At 47.1% G+C, this 14283-nt stretch overlaps 1 protein-coding gene across 1 annotated transcript; it reads left to right on the top strand.

Moving 5' to 3' along the window:
- Positions 1-1950: 1950 nt before the first annotated feature.
- Ttc24 (tetratricopeptide repeat domain 24) lies at positions 1951-7944 on the top strand. The gene is made up of 10 exons (XM_028753374.1): positions 1951-1962; positions 2392-3076; positions 3239-3442; positions 4824-4952; positions 5074-5186; positions 5505-5603; positions 6598-6695; positions 6815-6912; positions 7509-7599; positions 7863-7944. The coding sequence occupies exons 1-10, from the start codon at positions 1951-1953 to the stop codon at positions 7942-7944; spliced, it is 1611 nt and encodes a 536-aa protein (XP_028609207.1).
- Positions 7945-14283: the final 6339 nt, after the last annotated feature.

Here is a 14283-nt window from a genome sequence, read left to right as displayed (position 1 = left end):
GGGGTCCCCACGACTGTGCAGGGACGCCCAGGAGTGCCTCAAGGAGAGGAGCCTTGTGAAGTCAGGATTCTGTGTATTTTCAGAAGCAACTCTTAGTTTTCCCTCCTCCCTTCCTCTCTCCCTCTGACTCCCCCTCCCTCTCTCCCTCTCTCTTTCCCTCCCTCCCTCTCCCCCTCCCTTTTCTCCACCACTAAGCTAAATCCCCAACCCCAGAGAAACTTTCTTTGAAATGAAGCATCCCCTTTGCCTCCTCTCTGTAAAAGAGAAAAAAAGCGGGGGAGGGGGGGGAGGCCTCGCTTTTCAGCTTTTTTCTCTTTCCTGGGAAGAGAGAGGGTCCAAGAGAAATGTGCTGATGAGAAGAATGTATCTGAACTTAAGAGCTCTTTGGAGACCACAGCGGGAATCGACTGACAGAAAGTCAAGGAGATAATAGGAAGGGCATAGTAAATGCAGACAGACTCCTCCTGGACATCTCTTCCTAATTCAGTATCCTGCTCAGCTTTGAGTGCCAGGAGCTGACTGTGCTGAGTTCCCATTGGTTTATAAAGCAGTAGCACACAGTTCACAAGAGGGTGGCCGTATGCACAGATGCCATGCATAAGAGGTGAGAGAGTAGCCCTGTGTATGCTATTTGGTTTATGTAACTCTGCTCTCCTGAACTCACTATGCAAACCAGACTGGCCTCGGAACTCACAGAGATCTGCCTGCCTCTGCATCCTGGAGCTGGGATTAAAGGTGTGTGCTGCTATGACAGCCTTTTGTTTGTTTGTTTTGTTTTGATGGAGACACTGGGGATCAGATAAGCTGAGAAGACAGCTCTGAGTACCTTTTTGATCTTGCAGAGACCTGAGTTCAGTTCCCAGCACCCACACTGGGCAGCTCATAACCAACTATAACTTCAGCTCCAAGGGATTCAAAGCCTCTGGTGCGTATACCCACAAACACTCATGTATACATAATTCAAAATAACAAAAATAAATCCTGTAGAAGTTGACTAAAGAAGATGATAATTTTCAGGGAATGGCACATAGTGGGTGCACAGTTGAGTTCATGTAGTGTCACTGAAATGGACCCTTGAAGATGAGTTTAAATTATACATATACATATACATATACATATACATATACATATACATATACATATACATATACATATATATATATATATGTTAGTTTTTCTCGTTGCTGGTTCCCCCTACCCTGCCCTGAAATAGGGGTATTCTGTATATCCCTGGTTATCTGGAAGACCAGGCTGCCCTTGATCTCAGAGTCTACCTGCCTCTGCCTCCTGAGTGCTAGGATTAAAGGTCTATGCCACCACGCCAGGCTTAAAATATTTTATTTTTAAAATTATGTGTATATGTGCGTGTCAATACATGTGCCTGCAGGAGCCACAAGGATAAGTCACTTCTGTGACTCAAATTTAAAAATTCACTAACCTTTTAGAGACAGATTGTTTTGTTGTTTTAAGTGTGTGTGTGTGTGTGTGTGTGTGTGTGTGTGTGTGTGTGTGTGTGTACCAGAGACTTTGGATCCCCTAGAGCTGCAGTTACAGGTGGTCGTGAGCAGGCTGTCTGATCTGGGTACTGGGAACCAAATTTAGGATCTCTGGAAAAAGCAGGAAATGCTCTTACTTGCTAAGCCATCTCTCCAGCCCTTAAAAAAATATTTTCATTTTACGTGTATGTCAGTTTTTCTTGCATGTATATCCATGCACCAAGTGCATACATGCCCTTGGAGACAAGGAGGAGGAGTTGGAACTCCTGGAACTGGAGTTACAGATGACTGTCAGTCACCAAGTGGGTGCTGGGAACCCAACCCGAACCCTTTGCCAGAACAGCAAGTGCTCTTAACTGCTGAGCCAGTGCTCCAGCCCCAACCCTTGAACAAACTTTCATTGAAGATCTAATTGCCTTCAGCTCATTCCCAGGCTAGTGACAGACTGTGATCCATGCAGCTGGAGGTGCAGCTCTGTAGCAGAGAGCTTGCCTTGAAAGTTGGGTTCAATCCCAGTACTGGGGGTAGACATTAGGGGGAGACTTATGGAGAAAAATCCTACGAAATTACAGAAGTTTGCATGGATTTTTGTTTGGTCTGTTTTTTTGGTTTTGGTAACATGGGGGATTGGAGTCACAGAAGGCAGCGTTCAGAAAGTTACACGGTCTGAGTCCTGATAAAGAAGAGGGAGTCAAAATGCTGCCTAGTGGAACACAGGAAGCACGGTAAGAGGTCAGAGGGAAATCCTTGGTTCCCAGGAGGTCAGAGGTCGAGCCAAATTTCCCTTGAGGGCTCCTACTGGAGGGGTAGAGGGAGAGAGCTAGGGCGGATGTGCTGACCCCTCTGTTCCTGTATCAACCCTGGGTCTTCCCCTATCCCTGAGGACAGCCACTAGAAGCTTGAGACTGTGCCCAAACCCCCAAACTGCAGGAAGAAAAAGGAGAAAAAGAAGAGGCTGCAAGAGAAAGCCAAGATCCAGAGCCTTACCAGGGCTGGCCACAGGGCCTTGCATGCTGCTCAGATTCAGGAGGCCTTGGGCAGCTTCCAGAAGGCCTTCCTGCTGGCCTCCAAGGCCCCATCAACCAGAGATAGCCCAGTTCTTCAAGCCTGTGCCTTCAACCTAGGGGCTGCCTATGTGGAGACTGGAGATCCAGCTACAGGTCTTGAGCTGCTTCTGAGAGCCCACCCTGAAGAGAAGTCTGAAGGCTGGTGTCATGGTGACCAATGTTTCAATGTGGCTTTAGCATATCATGCCCTTGGTGACCTGACTCAAGCTTTGGACTGGTACCACAGGGCACTGGTCCATTACCAGCCACGGGGCTACCATGGGGAAGCACAGGCAAAAATAGGAGCCTGCTACCAGGCCCTGGGATGGCCTAAGCAAGCAGTCTGCAGTTTACAGGCAGCAAGCCGGGCCTATGTCCATGCAGGCTGGCTCTGGGATGCAGCCCTGGCCCAGGCGGCTGCCGTGAGATGTATGCTGAGCAGTCGGCAGTATGGACTGAGTGATGTGCTGCAGGCTCTGGAGGAGAGCCGTAAGCTTGCTGATGCTGACCCAGACACTGACCCGGGACTGCAGGGTGAGCCTTAGTAAACAAGGTGTGGGGTCTAAAGAGGTGCTAAGTCTAAGCTTGGTGGTATCCTGCAGGCTGGGGAACCTGGAGGAGTGGGTCAGGAGCTATACATGTACAGCCTTAGCTATGGCTCTTCTGACTGTCAGTGACTTTGGTTCTATTCTCCAGGGCCATTCTACAATGACCTAGGCATGGGTTACTTCCAACTCCAACTGTTCCCTCTGGCAGTAGAGGCCTTCCTGCAGGCTCTACCCTTGTGTCAACAGACAGCAGAGCAGGCTACAGTGCTTCAAAACCTTGGAATGACCCACAGTGTCCTTGGCAACTATTGGGAAGCCCAGGAGTTTCACCAGAAGGCTGCCAAACTGCACGGTGGGTCCCAGGGACTGGGGAATTGGGCCAAGACTAAAGGATTAAGACAAGGTTTCAGGCCTCGAGAGGATACATATACACATACAATACACATACACATATACATACACATACACATACACATATACATCATGTGTGTTGCACATACTTACATATACACATATCTGGAGTGCTTGCCCAGCATACACAAAGTCTTGATTTGGTTCCCAGCACCACATAAACCAAGTGTAGTGTGCTCATCCACAATCTCAGTGCTCAGTAGATGGAGGGAAGAGAATCAGAAGCTTTAAGTCATTCTTGGCTACATACCAAATTGCAGTCCAGCTTGGGTTACATGGTATCTTGTCAAAAAAGAAAAAGAAGAAAATGTTTCCAATGAACTTGGTGGTGCCCCAAGGGTTGGGAGGGGACTGAGGAGCCTGGGTCCTGACCTGTACAGCTCCACACCTGGAGTCCTGGCTGGCGGGATTTCTGGGACCAGTTATTAGACTGGAACTACCTGAAATGGGAGAACCAGACAGAGCAGAAGGTAGTGGGCTCAGTGGTCTGGGGCTGGAGGTTGGGAGGCCTGGAGAACTGCCCTGAATCTCCTCCTTCAGCAGCAAACCACTTTCCTTCTCTGAGCTTCAGTTTCTACACATAAAGATGGTACTAGGAGGGGCAGGTGGGGTGGTTCAGTAGGTAAGGGTACTTGCTGCCAAGCATGCTGGCCTGAGTTCACTCCCCAGAACCCATGTGGATGCCGGAGAGCACCTATTCCAGCAATAGTCCTCCGTCTTCCATCTGTACACAGGCATGTACCTACAGAAATAAATATGAAAAAAAAAAACAAAAACAAAAAAAACCAATGGGTAGCTGGGGGCGTGGCTCGGCGGCAAAGTACTTGCCTGACATACACAAGGCCCTGGATTCCATTCCCAGAACTACACAAACACACACACACACACACACACACACACACACACACACACACAAATAAAACATGGCATCCAATCACACAACTATGACCTGGGTGCCTAGCCCTTAAATAGATTTTTTTTTAACCTGCCCAGTATGGTGATGCACACTTTTTGATTTCAGCACTCCAGAAGTAGAAACAGATCTCTGATTTTTTAATTTAATTTAATTTAATTTAATTTAATTTAATTTAATTTTTTTTTTGCCTCAACCTATTAACATAGCCTCTTAACTTACGGGTCCCAACTTGTTAGGGAGGTATTTGGGGTGAAGCGAGGTGAGAGGCTTAACCTTAGGTCTATGTGGGTTACCTAGAGGCACTGAGGCTGGAATTTGGAACTCCTGGAACCCTCCCTTGCTGAGGGCATGATCTCAATGCCCCAGCAGTCAAGTCCCTACTCAAATGGACCTGTTCTGATTTCAGGGTCTGTGGGCCAGCGGTGGGAGCAAGGTCGCAGCTTTAGCGGCCTGGCCTTTTCACTGAGCCAGCTGGGGGACCACAGGGCTGCCTGGGACAGCTATTTGCATGCCCTGCAGGCTGCCCAAGACACTGGTAAGAATGAGAGCTTTAGCTTGGAACTCAGGGAGGGGGACGAAAAGACCGAGGGTACACAATGCCAGAAGGGTCTGTGGAACAGGGAACATGAGAAGATCTTTCGAGCTCTCTTTCCTAGGGGATGTGAAGGGACAGTGGCAAGCGTGTGAGGGCCTTGGGGCAGCTGCAGCCAGACTGGGGCAACATGACCAGGCCTTGAAATACTATAAGGAAGCGCTGGCCCTGTGTCAGGTGAGAACTCCATGATGGCCTCTGACTTCCTGCCTTCCCCTCCTTCAGAGGCCTTCTCCGGTTGATACTGCTGGGCCTTGCTCCTTGCTCCCACCACGTATTTACTGATGAGAAACACCATACCAGGCCCAGGGCTGTTACCTGGAGAAAGAGGCAGTCTGCCTACTGTTTTGCGCTCAGTGGCATAGCGGCCTGGTGGCATGGTGGCAGAGCACAAAGAGAGGGAATCAGATCTCTCGCACTTTCTTTCTGTCCCTTTCCTATTTTTGCAGACTTCATAGCTCAGTCCTAATTCCACCCCTGTCCCCTTCTCCCCAGCACGAACCAGGTTCTGTACGAGAACGTCTTGTGGCCAAACTGACAGATGCCATGCGGACCTTCGTGGCTCAGGAGAAGCTAGCCCAGGCTCATTTCCTGGTAGTATAACACCTAAGATCAGAAGGTGGGAGTGGGGACAAGACACCCCAGAAAGGATGTTCTCAGGAATGCCACACTTAACCACTCCGTGTTCATTTGCCTCTGGGCTTGTATGAGGGATGTGTGTATATCAGGTTGTTGAGGGTGGGGCAGGGAGGTGGACGGAGATTGTGACATACCTTTTTGTACGCGGGCTGTTTCTCAGGACTTTAGCTGAGGTCACAAGCCCCGCTGGGTTTAAGGCCAAGGCCCTTCAGCCATTTGTGTCAAGAGGTGGGAAGCGGTTCTTGGGTGCAATTCCCTAAATGGCCACAGGATGGGAGTGGTGCTCCAAGAAAACTCCAGGAGCTGTCTCTTGGGTAGGGCTTCTACCGGTCCCCTTTGACTCTACCTCATTTTGCCTAGCTCATTTTGCCTCCCAGTCTCTCTCCACAGCTCATGGGTCTTCCAAATGCTTTCCTCTATAGGAAATAGCCTCTCACCCCAGGGATTGAAACTTATGCTTTATTATAGGGATTTAATGGGTTGAGTACCCTCTTGTTTTAAAGCCCAGAACACTGTATACTCTTCAAACACAATTAAATTCACCTGAAGCAGGGAGGGTATAGTTCAGGTATAGAATGCTTGCCCAGCATATGTGAGACTGTAGGTTCAGTTACCGTACTGGGGGATGAGGTAGTTATCTTGGAACAGGTAGGGAGTTGGATTAAAAGTCAAGTCTTAGGCCTCAGTCAAAGCCTTTCACTAACTCTGGACATCGCATGATAATGGTCAAGCTATGGTCGGGTCTACAAGCCTGATTTCTGATCTAAGATTTAGTAGGTGAACCTTTAGAGAGCAAAGGGCGTTACTTCAGAATTTGAGTCTCGGAAACCCCCTGAGCTGTCTCCAGCATGGAAGTCTGTATGGAGTCACTGTGGCTCCCTGAAGGTAGCTGGAAGGGCAGTGATAGCCAGGTGGGTTTCTCCCATGCTGTGTTCTGTACATTCACCAGCCCCCCACTTCCGGAAAGCTCCAGACTTCATGGAAGGCCCCCCTAGAGGAAAAGACCTCAGCTAGGGTACGAAGTAGTGCAGAAGAAACCCAGAACAGGTGAGCCAAGAAGTCCTGACATGGTAGGAGCAGGTTTGCTGGCTGGGGGTGGAGAGCTGACCCCAGGGGTGTCCCACAGCCTGGCCACATCCAGTTCTCTGTCCCTGAAAACCTTTCAGTAGGTGGGAAGCTGGAGAGTCAGAAGGCGGCTGTGAGAAGAAGAAGATGGAGGAACTGATGAACTTGGCCAATATGTTAGGATCTCTGAGACAGAACCGTGAGTAGAAAGAGTGGGAGGAACACACTCCACTCCTGCAATCAGAACCCTCATCTCACCTTCCTGGTCACCCCCAACCCCCCTGTGCCTGCACCCCACCCCTGGCTCCCCCTGCCTGCAGCAGCTGTCCCATCTTTCTGCTTATCCCATGGGGGCCTGGCCTGTTTCCTTCAAGGCCTTCCTAGATGTGTGTGTTGCCTCCTATTCCCTAGCTTTCATTTCCCAGCAACTTAAACTTTGTACCTTAGAGCCCAGGGTGTGTGGCGAGCCCGCTCCATGTCAGGCTTCACTCCTTACTAGGCTGTCCCTGAAGCTGTCAAGCTCATGGCAGAGATGAAGGCCTTGCTCTTTTGTGAGCTGGCTTAGATTCCTGATGTGTTTCCAATGTGCTTCCCTCTAGGGAATCGTTCCTCTGTCACTAGAGGATTTGTGTTTACCAAGCACCTGGCTTGTCCAGGGCATCTTCCACAAAGTGATCAATGTATAGTTACATCCACCCTACTTGTCCCCACACCTGCTTCCTCTTTCCCAGTGTGATGCCCTGGTTGTGAAGAGGCCTGTGATAAATGTATCCAACCTCCTCCATCCAGGCTTAGGCGTCGCAGCCCATCTTCCATCTGGAAGCCTACGTCCCAATGGAGTGGAATATCCCATCATCAAAGCACCCAACAAGCTCCAAGTCAATAGGTAGGTCCTGGAGGAGGGGTGGGGACCTGGAGGATGGGCAGAACGAGCAAAAGAGGTGGCTTATGGTAATTAAAACTGAGCATAGCCACCGTTAGTTTGAGGGAAGAAAGCATCTAAGGTTGGGCAGTATCGCAGGCTCCTGCAAGGCCTGTCTGCAGGCTTGAGAAGAGCAGAGTCCTAAAGAAAACAGGGATGAGAAGCTGCAGCCCAGGAGGCAGCCTGCCATGGTTCTCGGCCCATAGCAGCCCCTCTGCCTCCTTTAGGTCATCCATATGGACCAAGGAAGCCCTCGGCAGGAACTGCCAAAGGACACGCATCCAGTCTGGCCTCTGCACCATCATGTGACCTATACCTGCTGGCTACAGTGCTTACCTCTGCAGGAACTTCCCAATGCATTTAGGGGCTTTGGGGGAGGAGCTTCTTTAGCCTGTATGGACATGGTGCTTCTGAACAGACAGGCCAAGGGCTCTGCTGGCTTGGCATTGAGAGTCTCTTTGCTCTTCTTTGGGGGGACTTTAACTTAGTAGACAGAACTGGGAAATGAACAGTGAACACTGACCCTTGCTTTTCTGGATTAGGATGTCATGACTGGTAAAGCTTTTGCCAGTTCTAAAAATGGCTTCCTAGCTCAGATGACTTTGGAACCACTGTGCTTCTCCATGACCCCTTTTTCATGTGGGAGACATGAATGCCGTACAACAGATAGGAGAGAGCAGACACTCTGGTTACTATCCCCCACGGATACCTGAGGTCACAGCAACAATAATGATGTTACAACATTTTTTTGAGCATGCTTCACACCCTGAACATTTACAGGTATTTCCTCCAGGAATGCAGGAGGAAAAGAAGTCATGGTGACACAGGCCTATAATCCTAAAGCTGAGAGGGCAGGAAGATGGCCGCTTCAAGGCCAGCCTGAGCTACATAGCAAGACAAAACAACTAGGGAGGCCAAGGCTGGCAGATCTCTATGATTTTGAGGCTACCCTGGTCTACATAGCAAATTCAGGCTAGCCAGGGCTATGTAGTGAGACACTATCACAAACAAACAAAAACAAACAACCCAAAAAACAAAAACAAAAATCCAACAACAAAACCAAGATGAGAAAAAGAAAGCTCAGAGATGAAACGGGTTAAAGATCCAGTCACACCAACAGGATCCGGAGGTAGAACTGAGTGACACAGACCTCTGTGCTGAGCTGGCCAGCAGTACAAAATGTAAACCTAGGACCTAAGTGTAAAAAGAAGCATTGTTTCTACTAAAGCTGAGTTGGATCCTTAACAGACTCGTGCAAATTAGGTCACCTTTTGGGTTGTTTCTGTTTCTTTTCCTTGTAGCCAGGGACTGAGAGCCACATTCTGTGCTAAGCAAGTACTCCATTGCTGGCTCCAGGTCAAGGTCAGTCACTTTCAAAAGCTGCCCTTAGATACAAGCAAGAGAGGTTTTACAAAACGGCCCCAATCCTGAGATTCTGGAGTAATCTGGCGCTCTACTTGCTTCAGATGTTCATGAGCTGATTTTCTTTAAAGAAGCAAACTGACCTGGAGAGATGGCGCAGCAGTTAAGAGCCCTGGCTCCTGTTCTAGACGACCTGGGTTCATTCCCCAGCACTTACAGGGCATCTCACAACTGTCTGTAACTCCAAAGGATCCTGATAACCTCACACAGACACACATTTAGGGAAAATGCCAATGCACATAAAATAAAAATAAATCAATCATAAAAATGCAAACTCGGGGTGGGGGTGTTGAAGAGACCGTTAAGAGCATTTGCTGTTCTTCTAAAGGACCGGGATTCAATTCTCAGAACCCACATGATGGCTCACAACTAACTGTTCATAACTCAAGTTCCAGGATATCCAGGGCCTTCTTGTGACTTCTGAGGGCATCAGGCATGCATATGGTTCACAGACCTACACACAGGCAAAACACTCATACACATAAAATAAAATAAATCTTAAAAAAAGAAGCAAACTGGAAGTTGTGGGCGACAAGTAACTGGTAAGGTTTGAATAAAAACCATGTGGAATCTAGCCAGGTGGTAATGGTGCACGCCTTTAATCCCAGCACTTGGGAGGCAGAGGCAGGTGGATCTCAGAGTTCAAGGTCAGCCTGGTCTTCAGAGTGAGTTCTGGGACAGCCAGGGCCACACAGAGAAACCTGTCTCAGAAAAGAAAGAAAAAGAAGAGAAAAGAAGAGAGAGAGAAAAAAAACCCCAAAACCATACATTTCACTCACTGGCCCCAACTTCAGGAAAAAGACCCTGACCCCATGTTGATAATTAGTAAATGAATGTATTTTATTTTAGGCTGCAGTAAAAATAATTTACTTCTGATCATGCTAAAATCATAAGTAAATGAAATTGATTAAAAAGGTGTAGAAGAGGGTTGGTGAGATGGCTCAGTGGTTAAGAACACTGACTGTTCTTCCCGTTCAGTTCCCAGTAACCACATGGTGGCTCACAACCAACTGTAATGGGATCTAAATGACCACTTCTGGTGTGTCTGAAGGCAGCTACATTGTACTCATATACGTAAAATGGATAAATAAATAAATCCTTAGGGGGGAAAAAAAGGTGTAGGAGAGAAAAAAACTCAATCCCACAGACATACTTTCTAACTGTGCCCTGAGGTTTAAACAGACGGAGTCCATTTAACGGCTAGGAGTGTAACACTGTGAGACACAGTCTGGTTAATATGGCCGGGAGTATAGCTCTGTGGTCCAGAACTTGTCTCCCAAACAAGAAGCTTGGAATTCCATCTCCAGCATTATGCAAAAGAGAGAGGGTGAGGAGGGAGTGGGGAAAATGACCAGTTTCACAGAGAAAAAGAACATTTATCTTTTTTTATTTGAAACAGGTTTGTAGTCGTGGCTGTCCTGGAACTTACAGTGTAGACCAAGCTGGCCTTGATGTCACAAGGATCTGCCTCTGCCTCCTGAGGGCATCTGTCACCATGTCCAGCTTCCTTCCTTCCTTCCTTCCTTCCTTCCTTCCTTCCTTCCTTCCTTCCTTCCTTCATGATTCATACAGCCTATTCTGATCATGGTTTCCCATCTTCCATCTCCCTGATCCTCCTTACCCATCCAACTGTGCACCTTCTTTCTCTCAAACAGGCAAATTTAAAACAACAAATACAAAACAAATCAACACATACATGCACACAAACTCCATAAACATACAAAACTGGAAACCATAACTTACAAGCAAAAGACCAGCAAGGTGAAAGACTACCCAATCAAAGCAATGAGAGGAAGTCAACAAAACGCCATTGAGTTTGTTTTGTGTTGGCCATCTACTGCTGGGCATGGAGCAGTGTGTGTTTGTATACCCAGCAAGAGTTCACTGGAGAAAACTAATTTTTGTTTTGCAAAAGGTTGTCAGTCTTGGGAGGCAGAGGCAGGTGGATTTCTGAGTTCGAGGCCAGCCTGGTCTACAGAGTGAGTTCCAGGACGGCCAGGGCTACACAGAGAAACCCTGCCTCGAAAAACCTTTAAAAAAAAAAAAAAAGGTTGTCAATCTGAGACAACTTCTTGTTTAGGGAAGGTCATGCCCTCTTCCCCCTCTCAGCCCTTGGATCCTGTCTGGCTTGAACCTGTGCAGCCCTGTCCATGCTGCCACAGTCTTTGTGAGTTCACATGTGCTCCAGCCTTGCCTTGTCTGGAAGACACTGTTTCCTGGTGCCATCATCTACTCTGGGTCCTACAATCTTTCTGCATAGCTTGCTCAGCCCTGTGAGGGGTTTGATGAAGATACCTTATTTAGGACTGGTTGTTCCACTGTCTCTCACTGTACACTGCCCAGTTGTGGATCTCCATGTTAGCTCTCATCAACTACATGGGGAAGCTTCTCTGATGATGACTGAGCCAGACATTAATCTACGGCTGTAGCTGAATGTCATTAGGACTCACTTTATTGCTGTTTCTTAAACAGTATGATAGTACTTGGTTTTCCCTGTAGGGCCACGGCCTCTCTAGTCTCAGGTTCTTGGCCACCTGAACAGTGTTGGGCATAGGTTCTATATCATATATTAGGCCTTAAACCCAATTAGATATCCAATCACAATGCTGTGCCACTAGTGCCATGCAGGCAGGTCAGCACCATAGATAGCAGATTTTGTAGCTGGTTTGGTGGTTACCTTTCTCTGGTAGCATGCAGAGTGCCTTCCAGTACCATGAACGCTAGTCAGTAGGGGTGAAGGCTCTAGTTAGGCACCTAGCACATAGCGCAGTTTCTCTGTGTTCAATGAGATATGTGAATGTTGTGTTCAGCAATAGGTTCTTAGCAACAATTTGTGGAGAATAACCAGTAGCCCTGGCAATAGTCCCCTAGTATTACTCCCTATATTCCCTCCCTTACCCCTGTCTTCTCTTTTCTGTTTAGTCCTGTTTCTGTCTCTCCCTAGTCTCTCTATACATATTCTATTTCTCCTTCCTTGGGAGATCCTTCCAAAATGATCCTCCTCTCCCGCCTAGTTCCTTGTTCTGAACATAACCTCTGTGGTTATGCTGATATGCCTATTGAAGGCTTAAATCTAACAACCACATATAAGAGAATACATACCATATATTTTCTTTTGTGGGTCTGTGTTACTTCCCTCAGCATTTTTTCTAACTCTGTCTGTCCATTTGCCTGAAAATTTCACCTTTTTAACAGATGAGTAATATTCCATTGTGTTAATGTACCATATTTTCACTACCCATTTATTTGTCGATGGAAATCTAGGCTGTTTCCCAATTTCTGGCTATTATGAGTAGCCCAGCAATGAACATGGATGGGCAAGCATCTCTGTAGGAGAATGTGGAGTCCTTTGGGTATATATTTGAGAGTGATAAAGCTTAGCTGATTTCTATGTTTCTATCAGTGCCACACTAATTTCTATAGTTACAAGTTTGCACTTTGACTATTGATGAATGAGAGTCAGGATGATTGAGGTGATTCTAGGTGTTGATGTCTACTGTTGTCTTTGTTGGATGGATGTTCTATTCCTTGGTTTCTTTTTAATTTTATTTGTTTATTTATTTATTTGTTTATTGGTTTTTCGAGACAGGGTTTCTCTGTGTAGCTCTGGCTGTCCTGGAACTCACTTTGTAGAACAGGCTGGCCTTGAACTCAGAAATCCGCCTGCCTCTGCCTCCCAAGTGCTGGGATTAATGGTGTGTACTACCATACCTGGATCTTAATAATAATTATTACTATTATCATTATTGAATGTGAATGTATCTGTGTGTTGTTATATCCCTATGAGTGTAGGTGCCCAAGGGCCAGAGGTGTCAGCTCTCCTGGAGCCACAGCAGTTGTTAGCCACCTAACATGAGTTCTGGGAAAGAGCTTGGCTCCTCTGCAGGAGGAGTAAATGTTCTTACCTGCTGACACATCTCTACAGCCCTGACTCTGACATTAACATGGGGTTTCCACCTCATTGCTGCAGGGACTGGGGGATCAGCTCAGTGATAAAGAGCTTGACTAGCATGCACAAGGCCATCAAGGAAAGAAGGAAAAGGCAGCTCCACCAATAGCACCGAGCCAGCTTGTTTTATGCCAACTTGAAACAAGCTAGAATTATCTGAAAGGAGGGAACCTGGACAGAAAATGCCTCCATAAGATCCAGCCTCAGAGCGTTTCCTTAGTTAGTCAGGGGGTGTACCTAGCCCATTGTGGGTGGTGCCATGCTTGAGCTGGTGGCTATAAGCAGGCTGAGCAAGCCACGATGAGCAAGCTGGTACACTTCCACAGCCTCCACACCAGCTCCTGCTCCAGGCTCCTGACTTATTTGGGTTCCTATTCTGACATTCTTGATGGTGTACTGTGATGTGGAAGTGTAAGCTTTGAACCCTTTCCTCCTCAACTTACTCTTTGGTCAGGAATCATCACAGTGATAGAAACTCTTTAACTAAGACAGCATCATGCCTTCAATCCATCCCAGCAATAAGAAAAGATGTGGAAGATATCTTTTAAAAGTACATGATGAAGCCAGGCACAGTGGTGTATCCTTTAATCTCAGCACTTGGAAGGCAGGGAGAGGCAGATCTCTGTGAGTTCAAGGCCAGCCTGGTATACATAGTGAGTTCTAGGAAAGCCAGAGCTCATGGTAAGACCCTGTCTCAAAAACACAAAAAAACTCAAACAAAATAACACACATCTCCAAAAGAATATGGGAGTGGTTTTATATCTCTGTCTGTCTGTCTATCCATATCATTTCTGCTCATAAATGTTCAACATTTAATTACATGGCCATTCTTTTTTTTTTATAGGAACTACTATTTTGCAAATGGTTTTATTTTTTTTAATGATTTATTTATTTATTTATGTATTTATTTTATGTCTATGAGTACACCATTGCTCTCTTCAGACACACCAGAAGAGGGCATCAGATCCCATTACAGATGGTTGTGAGCCACCATGTGGTTGCTGGGAATTGAACTCAGGAACTCTGGAAGAGCAGTCGGTGCTCTTAACCACTGAGCCATCTCTCCAGCCCTTACATGGCCATTCTTACTGGGCTCGACGGAGACTAAAGAATGTTGGGTTTGCTGTGCCGTTCCACAAAGAGATGAATATCAGGCTCTGCTAGGAAAGGAGAACGGGTTTTGAGGAGCAAATGATGGCGTCTGCCGCACAGGAATGTCGCTATTGTATCAGGCGCCTAACCAACCGCCATTGCCTAACCCATTTATCTGATTGAAT

Source organism: Grammomys surdaster, unplaced genomic scaffold, assembly GCF_004785775.1.
Source record: "Grammomys surdaster isolate TR1022 unplaced genomic scaffold, NIH_TR_1.0 125946, whole genome shotgun sequence".
NCBI classification, from domain to species: domain Eukaryota; kingdom Metazoa; phylum Chordata; class Mammalia; order Rodentia; family Muridae; genus Grammomys; species Grammomys surdaster.
This window is presented reverse-complemented; position numbering and strand designations above follow the sequence as displayed.